At 38.3% G+C, this 17,166-nt stretch overlaps 2 protein-coding genes across 2 annotated transcripts in view; both read right to left on the reverse strand.

Annotated features, from left to right (window-relative positions):
* The window catches only part of nxn (nucleoredoxin), a 37,474-nt gene extending 24,709 nt beyond the window's left edge, over positions 1-12,765 (reverse strand). Inside the window, exon 1 of the mRNA XM_077566453.1 lies at positions 12,264-12,765. Within this exon, the coding sequence (XP_077422579.1) occupies positions 12,264-12,572 (309 nt within the window). The 5' untranslated portion in view covers positions 12,573-12,765. The remainder of the gene's footprint in view (positions 1-12,263) is intronic.
* A 1,785-nt stretch (positions 12,766-14,550) lies between these two features.
* On the reverse strand, positions 14,551-17,086 carry txndc17 (thioredoxin domain containing 17). The gene is made up of 4 exons (XM_077566588.1): positions 16,640-17,086; positions 16,422-16,503; positions 14,986-15,061; positions 14,551-14,909 (listed from the first exon to the last, which is right to left on the reverse strand). Exons 1-4 carry the CDS (start codon positions 16,782-16,784, stop codon positions 14,841-14,843), a joined length of 372 nt encoding a protein of 123 aa, XP_077422714.1. The 5' UTR covers positions 16,785-17,086; the 3' UTR covers positions 14,551-14,840.
* Positions 17,087-17,166: the final 80 nt, after the last annotated feature.

Consider the following 17,166-nt stretch of genomic DNA (forward strand, 5'->3'; position numbering starts at 1 on the left):
AGGTCACGAAAAAACAGACAGTGGGCCACAGATGACCCCTGGGTTGTAGTTTGGATACTCCTAGCATACTTTAATTGCTCTTTGGCATTCCATGTAACTTTTGGGTTCAATGCAGTTGGGGTGTTTTGCCCCGCAAGCAGGAAGCTGTGGCGTGTCCAACACACAGTAGCACTGCTGTGTAAATGTTGGTCCCGTGGTTTCAACACTTTACTTAAGCTATGTTCACACATAGTTTAATGCAGCATTTCCTAACCTTTATTGACTTAAAGGCTCTCAACAAACCATCAGAAATGGCATGAAAGGAATATACAGTGAACCACTTATTCCCTAGTCACAAATGCATCTATTCCTCAGATCCTCAGTTATTTGCTGAAAAACTAAGCGGCATGTGTTTTTTGTACCCTTTCTAAAACAAGCTAAATGGCAATGCCACCAAAGCCCTGGCTAATAGGAAACTACGCAATTAAGAGGGAATCGGTGTCAAGGAAGTATGATTACGTCTCGACCTTAGTATGTCAGAAAGGAGCTAAGCAAAGCTTCTGTGTTGTTGGATGCAACGTTTCCGTATTGGTTTCTGGTAACTAGCAAGTACTGTAAACTTTATAATGTTAGCTAGCAGAGCCAAAGAAACCCGGTCGGAACATAAACATCACTTCACTTCAGAGTCACGCTTTTATAAGAAATGTTGCTTAATTTTCAAATTCGTGGCCATTTGACATTTGAGGTTGTTCTGAACAGTGAACCCCCCCACACATTTAAACGTAGTAAAACCATTTTAAAAACGCTACACTGAAAAAAGTATTTTATTTTCAGTTGCACATGATTAATCCGTGTTAACTCATGTTATTTATTTTTGCCAACGTTTAAAAAAATAAAACAAAACATAAAAACAGACATGAAGTTACATTCAACACAAACAATAATAACCTCCTCTGTGGAGGTTAGAAAAATGACAGATTAGTGAGTGTTGACACAAGCGCAGCCCGAGCATGCCTCTGCACTCAATACACTCAATCCCAAGTTATCCACCAGTCTTCACAAGACGCAAAAACAAGTTTGCTAAAATAATATTTAGAATATCTGACATAACTACTAGTACCGGTGGAATTTGGATTTCCGCCACAGCTAGGCCATACGTCAAGGAAATTATCCTCGTTCTCCAGAAGGAGCCCGCCATAAAAGCTACCTGAAAAGACCAGAGTTGAGGCCCCCTAGTGCTGTATATACAGTATACTAAGTCTAAACCCAACAAAAGTCTAGTTGCTAGGCTTGACATCTAAAATATGATACCTAACTTTAACAATTGCATCACCATCAGAAGGGACATGAAATTTGCAACACAATCCGTCGATTTGTTGGGATTTTACAATCGCTTCCCATAGGGAATGAGATTATCATGACATCATGACAAAACAGACTCTTCTAATAATAATTGCCTTTTCTCCATGGTTTGTTCCACAAAACTCTAAGAATGCTAATAATTGCAAAGACAACTTTAGGACTCAATATCTTTCACACTACGTCAATGTTTTGTGATGTTGTCATAGTGGCACAATGTGTCCTTATGAACTCCACAAATGTGTCCACAGCGTCAGAGTCTGTGATTAAACTGGCAATACCATTCTTACAATTTGCATTGAGTGTACATACACAACATGACAGCTGCGGTCACACTTGTTACCAAACATCAAACCGCATCTTACTGTGAAACACCAAAAGCTGGAGGTCTAATTTATTCCTGGCAAGAAATCGGCAAGTACATGCACGTAAAGACGATCATACAATTGTAAGGGGAACGCCACGATATTCTTTCTAGCTCATCCTTGCAAGAAAGATGAGAGCTTGTACGAAGCTTTTCAGGCAGCTGCTGTTAAACTTAAAAGTGCCTTGTGATCACAAACATACAACCGTTCTCTAGGAACCACCAAGAATTGTCATTCTACAAAGTAGTATTATTACTATTGCTATTAAGAGAGAGTTTATACAGAGCAGTCTTCTGAATAACACGACAGCTGCTGTCACACTTCTACTAAACGTTAAGCCGTCTCATGATAAAAAACTGAAAATTGTTTAACGTGGAACAGGGCCGACAGAAATAACTTGAGGTAATGAGCCTTGAGCTGTGTCAGCCAGACTTTATGATACGATCCTACGTAGCATCCTGCTCTGGTAAATTTCCGTGCTGAAGTCAATCTCTGCATTGATGCTCAATAAAGAGCCCCCCACCTCTCCCCTGGGGGTCTTTCTTTCAACATGGTGGGATCTTGATGAGGCGCTCCGGGAGAGCAGCATTCCGCAACAATGCGCTCACAGTCACACACACACACACACATGCGCATACACACTTCCTGCCAGTCCTCACCTGGAAAAAGCACAAAAGCTCATCTTGCCGCCAGTTCCTCCTCCAGGCTAATGATTAAACACCTTAAGCACTAATGACTTTCAAGTAGATCTCTACACCATGCTCTGCTCAAGATGAAACAGGGCAGAAATGTACTGAGAGCAGAACAAGAAGGAGGGTCGCCACAGTCAACCATTTTGAGTTTGGGGGAGCCCCCTCATCACATGATCTACAATTACCATTCAGGTTCCCTTACATGATGTACGGCAATGAAATGCGCATCCTTGAATTTGTTGAAAATTTTGCCCCCAAAGCCAGTTTGAAATATCTGCATGAAGTTTGTTAAGCATGTCTATCATGAGTACACCCACAAAAAAAAAAAAAAAGACTGACGAGGGTGTGCTGGAAATCATATATGATCAAATGTCCTCCATTTTGTTTCAAAGAGATAAGTATTGGCTTATTTTGGCAATTTCCAGGTGTCTGTTAAAAACAAATTTGAACCATAATTACTACATAAATGGCGGATGCTAAAATGGCAAGGAATTTAGAGTTTTCATTGCATTGGCAGTCATGTCCACAATGAGTAGACCAAAAAAAAAAACTCAAATCAGGCAATTTCCGGGAGTTCTTCAAGGACCAAGTCATCTTCGGGAATATGTCTGATTGAAACAAAATTTCAACCTCACATAGTAGTGGACGGAACTAAACTAAACTGCCAAATACATTAAAAAAAAAAATTGTCATTGCATTGGGGCGGAGCTTGGCGGCAAAATATAAATACTCTTGGCAGCACCTGGATTGTTATTTTTTTGAAAATTCAGCCCAAAGAGGCCTGTTTCACTTATCTACATGAAGGTAGGTTGGTAGGCATATCTATCATCAAGAAGCCATTTCAAAAGACACAGTCAACCACCTGTGTTTGGCCATTTTCTGCTATCCTATCTATTTTGTTTGTTTGCTACAAACATTTGCATTGTAGACCGATAGACGGTGCTAAATTGAAAGTATCTTGACATTTCGTTATTGTGCAAGTGTGACGACTCAACGTTAAAATACAAAATTCTAACAAGTCAGCTCTACAAGGTCAAAGCTCGGCCGAATGTTAAGGCCATTGAATGAATTTGCTCCAGTTCTCACGGGTCAATGACGACAACATAGTGAAGCAACGGGGGTAAAGAGCTGGAAGTAAAAGAGTGGCATAAAGAGGATTATGAGGGTCCGGTAATTGTGAGGCGGCTTTTGTCGAACCCTGAGAAAGAGTTCAGGAGTGCTACTCACTCGAAATAGAAACGTGCACACCAAACAAAACTCTGTGAAAGACTGTAAGACTTGTACAATCTTACGGCAACGGACGCACACTTTCAAACTGTTGCAGATAGTCAAATTGAAACATTTTCTGCCGTCAGTGGACCATCCATCCATTTTCTTAGGAACACTAAAAACAACTGCCAACAACACAGCAATGTGCTTCTCTAAGAGTAGATTTCCTCTCCTATTTTAGCCAGTTACTGAGACAAAACTTGCCTTGCTTGTACGAGAACAGACAGCAATGTTAGCGAGTGTGTACTTGCATCGAAGGTATAGGCTTTGTAGTGCTTGGGTGAACCAAAGACACAATTCAGCCAATTGGAACTAGAGCAGGCTAACTCCACTTTGTAATTTTTTATGTCTGTCATTTGAAAGTTCTCTCAACTCAGGACCTACTTCTTATATGTACTTTCTTGCTCCCACCCCTTATACAAAGCCTTTGATTAAAAAAAAAAAAAATCTTCAAGTCAACACTTTGAAATTCTTTGCACAGACAAAAAGGGACAGCTGCAGCCCAACGCCATCGACTAAACGGGCATGCGGCAGCAATTATATCCAGCGTCCGCTTACAGCTGCTCGCCACGCACAAAAGGCCAGGATGCTCAGTCTCTCAGTTTTCAAAGCGACTGCGTGCCAACGGCGTTAAACTGTGCAGACTATCATTCGAAATACTCCACCAACGGCAAGGATGTGTGAAGATGCCATCTTAGATATCAAATGTTCATTGGTTCCTGTCTTTGTGCTTATGGTGGTATAAAAGATCTGAGGGTTTCAGTATTTAATCAAATTCCCTTGCCGGTAATGATCTGACAAGCGTTTAAACATCTCAGTCATACGGAATCCACCAAGCAACCTGATTGGATTAAACTTTTGTTATGTTAGTGCTACAAAATAGATATGGCTTCCGATTCTGAATCCTGCAGCGCAGTTACCCGACGACTATTAAAAAAAGAAAGAAACAAAAACTTGATTGATTGAATTTATAAAAGGATCCAAATCCAGATTAAATGTGAATCAATTGGTGATTTGTTCACACTGACGCTATGAACCGAATTTAAGAGGTTTAAGGTTACAAAAATGATTTGGACTATAATAAACTGAAGTGGCCCAAATTTCATTCAAATCTGGCAAAACATTTCTGGGGTGAAAGTCCACTTCTCCTTCTATCGAGTACAGCCCAAATTGTACATAGGTAGATAGAAATAACATACCGGTACTTGATTAATTTTGTGAGGGGAATTGAGTAGTTTTAAAATCAGTAGTCTGTCACTACATGCCGAGATAAAAAAAAAAAAAAGGATTTTGTTCATACTGAAGCTACAAACAAAATACCAACCAAATCTGTAGGATTTTAACTTTTGAGTTACGGTCGTGGTATAAAAATGACGTGTATCCAGATGTGTCCTTTCATTATACTGAAGCTGCAGGCTAAATCTGTTCACATAATTCCATCTCAAATGTAATAATGTGGATATAGATTAAAAATGAATCTATTTATTTTTTGATCATACTAAACCTATGGACCAATTCTGGCCCAAAGCTGTCATTACATCAGACCAAATTTAATCCAAATCATGCTGTAACTTCCACAACATTTGAGATAGGTGCAATAAATAAATAAATAATTGAATAAATATATTTTTTTAAAATCAGGTTGCATATTATGGATTCAAATCTGTATGACTATGAATATAACTGAGTTATGGCTATATATATACTTTTTTTTTTGATTGATAGATTTTGATTCCTAAAAGTTTTTTCATTTGTCCTCATACATACAGGGCAAATTTTGGCTCAAAATCTGTACTGTTGAACAAATTTAATTCAAATCCTTATATGACCTTTGAGTTTTGTCCAAAACGATTAAAAGAATGCAGATTAGGGATACAAATACTTAACAAATATTTGTCTTAATCCATGTTAATCCATTCACAAATCAAAAGTTAATCAACTCGTACTTTGTTCAAACCAAATCTTATCCAAACCTATTTGTTAACTTTTTGCCTGATGCTGGCCCCAAACAAATAAACAAACATACAAATGTAAATAGTCACATACATATTTACATGGTGTTCAAACATCCTGAACATCAAACAATCAAGGATAAAAGACACTTTCATATTATTCATCTGTGCGCTTCAGAAAACAACGGCAAAAAGGTTAACGCGTAAACCATGCTTTCAGTTCCGCCTGATTAAAAACATTATACTTGGTTTTCAAAGTCAAAAGGAACTCAAAAGTCCCACAATGGGAAAAAAAATTATGGAACGGCGGACCTTGAAGATCAACTGACTGAATGTGTTTCGCAGACTTTTGTGTTCAAGCCAAAGAGTTAACACAGGCTAATATTCTAAGAAAGCACACGGTCCGACGCCGTCTAATCTCCTATCTGGACACACACATTTAGTGAAAGCCAACTCTGTTTTTGCTGGAATAACATCCTGAGCTTTAAAAGGCCCCCGCCGAACTGCGGTGTTTAGCTTGGCTCGAAAAGAACGGCTAACGTGTAGCGCTTTTGTTGAAAAACACAAAATGCGCAACCTGGTCCAGTCTCTTAGCAAAGGGAAATGACAGTATAACTTCATAAACATACACCATCGCTTTGCACCACAGGAAGAACATCCTTAGGATGATAATCATGACGCCTTTCCTCTACCGCACACCTGAAACAACAACGGAAGCGATGAAAACACTTTTGATGAAAACGATCCCACATGCAGGGACTTGAGCTACAACCGAAAAACCCCTGTTGCATCGCCTGTCCGCAAAATTCCTATTTTGTCCTAGCAGCATTTAAACGTATTCGCTGCCATTGATGGCTAAAGAAGTCCAAGAAGATCCACTTTAACTGGGCTGGCAGTCAATCAGTTTTAATCAATATCAACATAAGGCCTACGTCTTTGTCCTCACTAGTAAGACAATTCCGCACGCAAGTGGAATAACTAGGGTGCACAAGCAAAACAACTACTGTATATAAAAAGTCAACACACCCCTCAGGGTGCTCACATTAAGCCTTTTCGGGTAGTGGCCCGACAGGGTGGCCTTGCCAGAACCGACACTGGCCCTGTATATTCATTATATAATTATATAAGATTCAATGATTATTTTATCTTCTGCATCTTTGCACTGTATCAATTAAGTCTTTAAGAAAATATTACTTCTCTTAGTTACTTTTTTGCATGACGTATTTTTGTTTTGTTTTTTTCCAGAATAAAATCTAACTGAATATTTATAATTTTACATTTTTGGGGCTTTATATCTTGTTCATAGAAGGACCCATGTTTGCAGCAGAGTAAAAACATCATTGACGATTGCTCAATGTAAGTAGATAAAACACAAAATATTGACGAATAAAAATAAAAAAGCAAGAACAGGTTGAGTTCATCGTATTTATGTAAGAAATGTGCATTGGCCCAGTCGGGCAGCATCAGTGAACTTTGAGTGGCCCGACAGTCACGTAGCCATCGTGTCGCTGTAATATAAAAAAAAATTGAGACCAAGATCAATCTAGAACATCTGAACTTTATTTGGGGCTTATCAAAAGCACTTTAAAATAGTGGCGGGTGTGTGCTAGCTGCCATTTAACATGAGTTTCAATGTAATTGGTTAACACAGCTACCCATACAGTTATGAGAGGGTGTGTACACTTGTGCAACATGTCAAATTTTATCTCCCATCTAAAAATATATATTTTTCCATTTGCGTTGTGCTGGTTATAAGTCACATTAACAATGAAAATAGTTCAAAAATTATTAATGTTGATCTTTTTTTTTTAATCACAAAAAATATATATTTTATTTCACCAGGGGGTGTGTAGACTTTGTATATCCATTCTACAGGTTACAAGTGGGGCAAACAGTGAAAATAGTGTAGTACCAGTCATGCACAGATGTCAACTAATGGCAGGAAAAAGGTGGCTCAGAATGATGGCCAGTGTGCAAGGGGTTAGTTACTGCCTATAAAAGCCATCATTTGCCTGACTTCACAAAACAGATGGAATAGGGAAGAAGGCCAACATTCCTCACATGAAACATTTGCATGCTTTTTCCCTGTTAATCCTCTTTATTCCTGCAGGAGGTCATGTGCACTAAAGCGTTTGGCTGTGTTTAAACACAAGCACGCTGGATGACCGTCGCACTGCGGCCGCCACAGAAGTTATCGTTATCATCAGAGCAGAAAAGCACACCTGCTGCGACCAACGCGGCTAAGCTATCAACATGAGCAGGTGGCGAGTGACATCCAGGTGTGCAACTAAGCTAAAAAAAAAGTATCCCATGGACTATGCCTTTTGTTGTGTTCATTTCTATTGAGCAAGGTGTCGAATATAATGAAATGAATAAGTGCGATGATCAAAAGTTCATTCATCCATTGATCATACTGAATTCTACATCATGGAAGTCAGCAGAGTATTAAACTGTGTATGTGCGCATGGTAGTAGTAATCTCTTTGTTGGAGCTGTTGTTTCTAATTGGCTGGACGGTCGTGCGTGTGTGTGTGTGTGTGTGTGAGTCAGAGGATGAGACCTCTGGGTGCTCCTTACAACAAGCTTAAGCTGATGAAAGCCTTTCATGCAACATGGCCGCCCCATCACCACAGCGTGTGAACAGATTGGGCGAGAAAAGACCAATCGAAGCGGCGATTAGCCCCCCGACGAGGCGGCGGAGTAGCCTCAGCAGGGGGTCCGCTCCCGGGACATGCCAGCCATTTACTCCACTTTAAAATGTTTAATTGCGGCATGATTTCCAATATGCATGTGCTGTGAGTGAACTTAACATCGTTTTTTGCACTTTGTTTATTTTCTACAATGCAGAGTGGCGGTTATCGTGAATAACTGGCAAGAAAAGCTATGACATCGTTTTAATAACACATACATGGCACTCACCCATATGCCCAAGCGTGTCTATTTTTATTTTTTTTACTCAGCGGATTATTTCCAGTCATTCTGTTTATTTCAACTGTGAAAGGTGGCGGTTATAATTGATGACTAGCTAGAGGAGCAATCACATTAATTATGACATGAATGAACCATACAGTACATTGCACTCCGGCGTGGCATGGACTTCTTTTTTCTCAGTGGATTTTATCCGTATCTGTTGATTTCTATTATGCGCAGTGACAGCGATCTCGAAAAACTGGTGAGAAGAACCATCCATTGAATGGCACATTAGCCAACAATCTGAAAGATAAACTGGACTTCTTGTTAGCGCTGTGTTTACTGCATTAGCTTGCGCACGGACAATTCAGAGAATGGAGTAATCCAGGCACACAAACACACGTTATGTGAAAGATGCCAACTGTGGAAAATATACAAGAATCCATTTTGTCACTGCAAATGTGTCAGTTTATCAGCTGATGCAGCTGCTTTATTTTGACAACTACTCCTAATAATAGAAACACATTCAATGATGCGTATTCAAATGTGCTTAAAATCTCCTGAGAGAGAGAGAATGTGTTTTTAATAAAAAAAATAAAAAAAACGCGCTAAAGGCCATGATGAGATTATCTTGGTCTGAATTATTTGCTGCTTTTTGATAACAAGCAAACTACAGCTGCTTTTACTTGGGCATGTTGGCTGCAGTGCACTTGGCCCTCCTTGAGCCCTCATGGCAGCATCATGAGGGTACCATGCGGGCATGTGCTTGCGCCTCCACAATGGACGTCCGGCGGGCCGGACTCAGACAAGAGCTCCTTTCTTTTGCCGAATGCTCGGATGAAACGCCAACTGCAACAGCCGCTCCATTGGCCGTAGCTTCTAATTGATTCACGCGTGATAGTCAGTAGAATGAAGCAATCATGTCAAGAAAGTGCCAGCATACAGACAGCTGGGAATCAATGACGCCAGAGTTTAGAGTTTCGCCAAACTTTTCCGCTATGTCCAATGACAAGAATTGAAAATCTTTGCAATTTTGTCACCCATCTGTCTAGCATACGTGGGTCAGATTTGGTAGCAAATCAACCTCTCGGAAAATTTTGAAAAAACACAGAAAATGGCCACTCAAAAAACAAAATGGCGGACTTCCTGAGTTTTCGGGCATAGTTTCTTAAGACTTTTTGTGGATCTACTCATGAGAGATCTGTCTATCAAAGTTATTGTTGTTTAGTAAAACTGGATTCATGTGATTATTTTTTTTCAACTCATGAGCTAGTTTCACGGCATCTGAGTCGTCAAACTCCACCCACATACGACAAAAATCTCTCATAATTTAGTTTCACCTATCTTCCTAGTATACTATGCATGCTTCACATTTGATAGCAAATGGACAAAATATTTAATCTTATGCGGGTGAATCTGTGAAGGACTCACATATGTCCCAAAAATGATGCTAATTTGGCAACTTGGCAAAAATGACAGGCTTCCTGTGCACATGGCCTCTTTAGACTTTTTTTTTGTGTGTGGACCTACCCATGACAGACATGCTATATCAAATTTAATGTTGCCAAATCAAATGCATTTTAAAACCTGGTTTCAATTGATTTAATAAATTTGTATGTTTTATAAACCCACTGAATGATATGACTGTTTCCTGCAGTGGGAAGGCTTAGATGGATAACCCCAGATAACCTTCCAGGGTGGGGGGAGATAGTGAGGGCAGGGCCCCAGAGCAGGAAGAGGAGGTACAGTGTGAGATTCCAAACGGGCGAAGTGGGGGTTGCTTGGCGGTGGTGTAAACAATAGAAGATAAATTGCTGCGCTGGAGCTAGGCTGAAGAAAATGGAGAGTCTGGCCGGAGGCCTGAGGTAGTCACATGACCATTAGGTCAACAACAGCAACCACCAACTGGTTCTGTTAATAGCACACACTTTATTACACTAACTCGCAAGAGAGAAGGTCGCTGAAATAGAGATTTCGATCTTGAACATAACATTAAATGACCAGATGTGGTGAAGGGAAAAATACATATAAAATCTGTCAAAAATTTCACATTTTAAATATTGCAAATTTTATCATATATTTTTTCTTAAAATCATGAATACAAGTTATTAAAACAAGAATCAATTATGACACAACTTGAATGAATCTATTATTAATAAATAAAGTATATATAAAAAAAAAAACTAAAATATACAATCCTTGTCAGTTTAATGACAATTAAATTTCATTATCTAACACAAAAATTACTAATCACATTTTAATACAAAATATGTAAAAACAGTATTGAAATTTTCACATATTTTTTTTAATCTCCATATAACAGTCAAGTAGGGATGATTAAAAACTACAAATATATTTTTTTTATATATCAAAAGGTGTGGCGGCTGTGGCCTTAATGCAGGGCTGGAATGCTGCAGCGAGAACTAAAAATCGCACACATGAAGCCAAAGTGCAGTGCATTACAATAAAATGCATTCTAAATGTTGCTGTGCATGTTGTATGCTGATGAGAGGATAGAAATGGATGCACCACATGCTGTGGACATGTCACATGTTTGAAATATTGCTGACCTCTGCATTTGAATACAACAAAAGGCAAATTTAAATAAAAACGGGAAAAAAAACAGCAATGTAGGCCTGTGTAAGAAGCGGACATTGCTGGAGTCCAGAAGGAAATGGACAACATCCTTCCACAATGGCTCCTCTGTCGATAACACAGATATTTTCCACAAATTCAATAACAAGCCAGCACAATGGTGGTGGAGGTGCTGCTGCTTCCAAGCCAAACAACAACACAACAATGACTTAACAGCTTTGCAGTGTCACACCCTTGATGCGGGACTTCGTTAAAAACCCATCATAGCATATATATCATTGAAATGTATAAACATATTAAGATCATATCAAAAATACACACAGTTCCTATTTCTACCGGACATAAAAAAGGACATTGGAAGTATTTATTTGATATAAATGTGTCTTAGCTATACTAGCATTTATGTATAATAAAGCATTACATGACTTACTGAATTATCTTTACTCAATTAGAAATTGCTTAAAAGGTAAATAACGTGTTTTTTTTTGTATGGGCCTCATTGCTTTTGAGCGTGATGGCCTGCTTTTTGTCCCCTTGTTGCTATGGCAGTTTAATTTGTCATATACTGTATCTATTTTAAATAGAAAAAAACATTTCAATTGTATTGCGTTTCTCGTAAGTGGTCAAATGAGTAACCATCCTTTTAACAATTATAATTTTCTAAATATATAGATATATATATGTTGGTCAAAAAAGTACTAGCTGACATGTGCATGTAGGGCAGCCTATACCGATAAATAATTGATATTATATATCAATATATAAAGAGGAAACATTACACAAGTAATAGCCAATTCAAGCCTGTAAAACACAATAAATATTTTGTTTAAAATCACATTTTACCTTTTGACGTTTTACATGATGATATAGCTGTATGAATTTGGTACGTGAACTAGCTAAGTAATGCAGAAGTGAAGGAATCATCATAATCAATCTCAACGTGTTCATAACTCTGGATTAAATGTATTGTTGAAGTAATGTGTACACAATTTTAAAAATGCATTGTTAGTCGTCAAATAAATCTCAAGTGTTTCGAATTGAATTGTACAAGTTTTCGATTCAATTAGATGGAGTGAAAATACATTTTCTGCAAATGGGGCATCCAAATTTAAACACACAACATGCACATCGTCCACTTCTTACCTTTTTGTGTCTGTCTTTGAAGGGCAAGGCGGGCCAGGGCATCTCCTGCAGGAAGTCCTGCCACTGCTTCTGCTCCTGGTCCGAGGAGACGAACACCACCTCCAGCTGGTCTCGGTGCTCCGAAGTCTTCTTGAAGCGACCGTAGAAGTCGCACAGGCTACCGTTGAACTGCCGGCACGGCGCGTTCAGACCGCTGCCGAAAAACAGGCCGAGCAGCGACACCCGCTCGCCAAGCGCCTGTACGTCCACCTCGGCTTTCTCGCGGTTGACGAGCCGCTCCCCGAACACGCTCAGCAGAAGCTCCGACATCTCCGCTCCCGAGGCCCCCAAACCGCGAACAAGTCGCCGACGATTCCCCCACCCGCCTAGCTCCGCGGTCCGATGTGCGTTTTGGTTTTGGGGTGAGCTCCTCCGGGCCCCCCTACGAGCGAGGCGTCGCGGTGTGTCTCCCCCGCCTGTAAGTCTTCTTCCGCGGGCTCCGTGCACAGGAATGCGCCGCACTTAAATGCCTCTCGCTTGTAGTGTAGCGAGGATCGATACTTGGGTGTCGATATCCCGACACACTTGGACAAATCAATACCGAAAAGAAGATTACAATTACAGTATTTAACTTGATTTTTTTTTTAATTCAATCAAAGGAATGTGACTCCTTACAAAAATGTCACTACTGATTTTCTAAACAAAACTCATGACTTATTTATTTTTTACAAAATTTGGTAGATGTAGAAATCTTTATAAATCATTATATCCCTACACCATACTAAGGTCGAGAATTTTCTTATTGTAAAATAAAATATGTCAACATATTTGACTCCCCCCCCCCCTCAAACAGGAATCTGTGCTGTTCAGGGTTGCTGGGCAGATTGATACTGTGATGACGATACCTCAATACCATACAGAAATGATGATATGCCACAAACTTTTATTTGATTTATTATTATTATTATTAATAAGCATTCATATGTAAATCCGTCAAAACTGTGGTAAAAATAGCGACATTTTATCGATTAGTGATTTATTTATACATTTTGTGAACTTGAGTGGTCAATTTCAGTAACTTTGGCATTTGTGAGTTCACAAACTACGGAGAATACATCTTGTACCAAGACCGTTGATTTTCGACCAACCATAGAGCGACATTGTGTTTGGGGCGTGATATGCGCCTGTGACGAGACCAAGAAGCACAGATGCTGTGGGAAACAAACAAACCTAACATGGACGCTGCAATTAATTTTTTTCTCGCAGAATTACTCAGCGTTTCCTTGTTGAATGTTGAACAGCGAGAGGCGCTTCGCGCATTTTTATCTGGTAAAGATGTTATTAATTTACTTAAAACTTGAATTATGTAATTAATTGCATGCATACATGTTCATTTTAAATTAGCAGTTAGATACTGATGGTATGAGGATCAGTATCGACGAGACTAAGCAGTATCACACACTACTATACAGCTGCGCCTGCACGGTTCTACACACTCAAGGACTTCCTGTCACGTGACGCGCCATAATAAAAGCGCCTCACACGTAATGCACGTCATGAATATTTAGATTAAAGGCTTCAATAGCATACAGCTTATAGTGCCATCTATTTCGTCTTTTTATAGCCGCAAACAACCATGAAAATATATATATTGACATAAAAGTTTTTATTCTTCAACACGTGAATTTACTCATAAACCACAACGATAGCTTGCCATCTAGCGTTCACAGCAGAAAACTACAACTACTAGGATATTTAAAATGAATACATAAATTCACTACATCTAGTTCTACTTTTTAAAATTCTGTATAGAAATATATATTTCTAAAATGCAATTTCGTTAATTTAAGCGTCCCTATATTAAAGTTTACTTCTTTAATGCTTAAAATGTTTTTTCAGTATGAGCTACAGTAAATATGTTTTTAAAATACTATTTTAAATGAAATAACTTAAAAGTAAAACAAAATGAACAAAAATCATTAGGCTCTTCCACGATGATGTACACTATCCCCATCTGGTGTTCATTAGCGAAACTGACAGATGATAAAGAAATGCATTGGTCCTTTTAGTTATGTTATGTAATTTTACTTCTAAACAATATACATGCAGGAATTGTAATATTACCTAAACATGAATAGTTGTACACTACATATTTATTTCTATATCAATATGTTGTGGTTTAGCACTTTAGTACCGTTACTTGCCTTCGGTGCAGGCAGCGTGGTTTCGCTTCCCCACCCGGGAGACCATGTTTGTGTGTGTGCGGTGCGCCTTTGTGTGAGTGAAAAATACACACACACAAAAAGTGTGCCACTGTAGCGCTTTATTTTTATCATCATCATTATTACCGCGTGCAAAGACAGATTGATGTCAATTCATATGTTCTTAAATTGTGATTTTAATTTTAAGAAAATAACAAATCACTGCATCGGGCATGACTTTATTAAATGCTACAAGACATGAACACAGATAATTACAAAAAAGTTACATCGTACCAAGACTGAGCCTAATTAAGTGCTTTATTTTCATCATTTAATTTGATCATTTTCATTGTGGTTCTTGATTCATTTGAGAGTGGCTGAAGGCATGTTGTCTCTCTCAGTCTTCAGTGAACAACATTCTCACCAGATCCTCTTTTAAGCATTCATCCTCCACCAGCTTCTCATGCTGAAACGTCACACACACACAAACGATGTGACAACAGTACGTGTGTGCGTGTGTTGCGCGCGTTTGTGTTTCTTACGGTGCCGTATCTCAGCAGGGTGGGCACCCCCGTCAGCTTCAGCGTCGTCTTGAACTCGTTGCTTGCGTCCTTCCAACTGCATAGAAAACAAGCACCATCATATTTACACAGCATATACTGTACACAACCCCGGATTGAAATATCATCCCAATCTTGAAACCTTACTTTGAATCCCAACCCAGAATCAAAAACCAAGCCATAATTTGAAACCATAACCTTATCTTCAAACCCTAACCGAGGCTTGGAACTCTTATGAATGTCCGTGGCAAGACAACAGATTTGAAGAAGTAACCCTTGTTTGGAATCCTATTTGAATTTGAAACCATTAGGTGGTCTTGAAGTCCTAATTTGAAGAACTAATCTAAACATGAAACGTTAACTCAGATTGGAAACTATTTTCAAATCCTAACCTAGTCTTGAAGCACTACTTTGGAATCGTAAACCTGGTTTAAAACATTGATTTATACCTCCTTGGCTGCTTTTGAAACACTTCTTTGAATCAATAACCCAAACTTGATTCCCTAATTGGAACCCTAACCTGGTTTTTGCTACCCTAACCCTCACTTGCTGAGTGTAGAGAGAAAAACATGCATCTTTTTTATTCTAATCATTTTATGATTATTTATTGTCCACAACAAACTGTCAGCAAGGTTATTTTCTTTCTACTTGCTCAGAAGCATGTGTTTAATGATGTAAAAAATAAAACAAGATGTGACGATTTCATAATCCCGTCTGCAAACAATCATCTTCATTATTACAAACCTAAATTTAGCTTCCAAAGCCCGCAATTAAGGAAAAAAAGACGAACATACTATGTGAAGAAAATAATGGTCTACAAGAGTGGAACGAACACATAAAAAAAATTATGTGTAAATTTTAAATACGCACATATTTTATACATAAACATATATATATACATACATATATATATATACATACATATATATATACATACATATATATATATTCACATATATATATATACACATATATATATATATACACATATATATACACATATGTATATGTGTATATATACATATATATATACATATATATACACGTATATATATATACATATATATATATACACATGTATATACATATACATACATATACATATATATACATATATACATACATACATATACATATACATATACATATATATACATACATATACATATATACATATATACATACATATACATATACACATACATATACATATACATATATATATATACACATTCACATACACACACACACACACAAACACCACATCATTTGAAGCGGAACCTTTGACTTTTGGTAAATATCAAAACAGCACTAGTTGCACACATTTATATTTTAATATGTTTTCGGAAAAAATGCATTGAAAAAAATAAATAATAATATACATATATATATATATATATATATATATATACACTGACTAGTTCCTTTCACCAACTTGACAGTAGATGAAGACTGAGCCCTGGGGGAGGGCACTCATTGCTCCCTTTACAATTGGCTCAGCTGCAGGCAAAAAACAAAAAAAAGGGAGAGAACTGTTATGAAAATGGAAAACATAGTGCATTTAAATAGTGGCTAACCTTTGCACCAATATAATAGTAAAATACTTTTTGCAGGTTGCGATACAATGAAAAGTTACCTCTGACACAGTCTGGACACCAACTCTTGCCCTGCTCGTCTTTGTCACCGGAGAAGTAAGCAAACACATCTTTGCCTGGTCTTTCTGCAACAGCCTTGCAAAATTCGCTATAGCCGCGGACGTTCACTTGTTCGTACTGTGCCATGGTTCCGTTCGGCGTGGTTCGACGAAGATAGTAGCGTGTAGATGAGTCACAAAAGTGAAGATGAAAGCTGAAGTGGCCGTGGCTGCCTTGTGTTGTCAGCTGATGTCGCGTTTGGCGAGGTAGAAAAAACGTGACAGCAGCACTTCCGGGATAGAGATGTGTGCATTATCGTTTGTTTTTTTTGCCAGCTATACTGTAATTATAGTTGTCAAAAAATAATTTATAAGTTTCAAATGAAACTACGAAGGTACTCAATCCGTTTATTGGCTAGATAAAAGGGTTTAGACAAAGTTTGTAAAGGCGATTCTCGTAACTATTTGAGCTCATTGCCTTGCCGTACGACTACTGCAAGCTGGAAGAAGAGCTTTTACTTAAAGCTACT

The sequence above is a fragment of the Vanacampus margaritifer genome, chromosome 5 (genome assembly GCF_051991255.1).
Source record: "Vanacampus margaritifer isolate UIUO_Vmar chromosome 5, RoL_Vmar_1.0, whole genome shotgun sequence".
NCBI classification, from domain to species: Eukaryota; Metazoa; Chordata; class Actinopteri; order Syngnathiformes; family Syngnathidae; genus Vanacampus; species Vanacampus margaritifer.

Bases quoted from the DNA above. Each gene is read 5' to 3' on its own strand.
- txndc17 (XM_077566588.1), bottom strand. From the start codon at position 16,784: ATGGCACAGTACGAACAAGTGAACGTCCGCGGCTATAGCGAATTTTGC. The intron at 15,062-16,421 runs GTCAGTGTATAT...TTTTCTATGCAG, and splicing joins CAAGTTGGTGAAAGGAACTA to TTGGAAGGACGCAAGCAACG. The intron at 14,910-14,985 runs GTAAGAAACACA...GTGACGTTTCAG, and splicing joins CCCTGCTGAGATACGGCACC to CATGAGAAGCTGGTGGAGGA.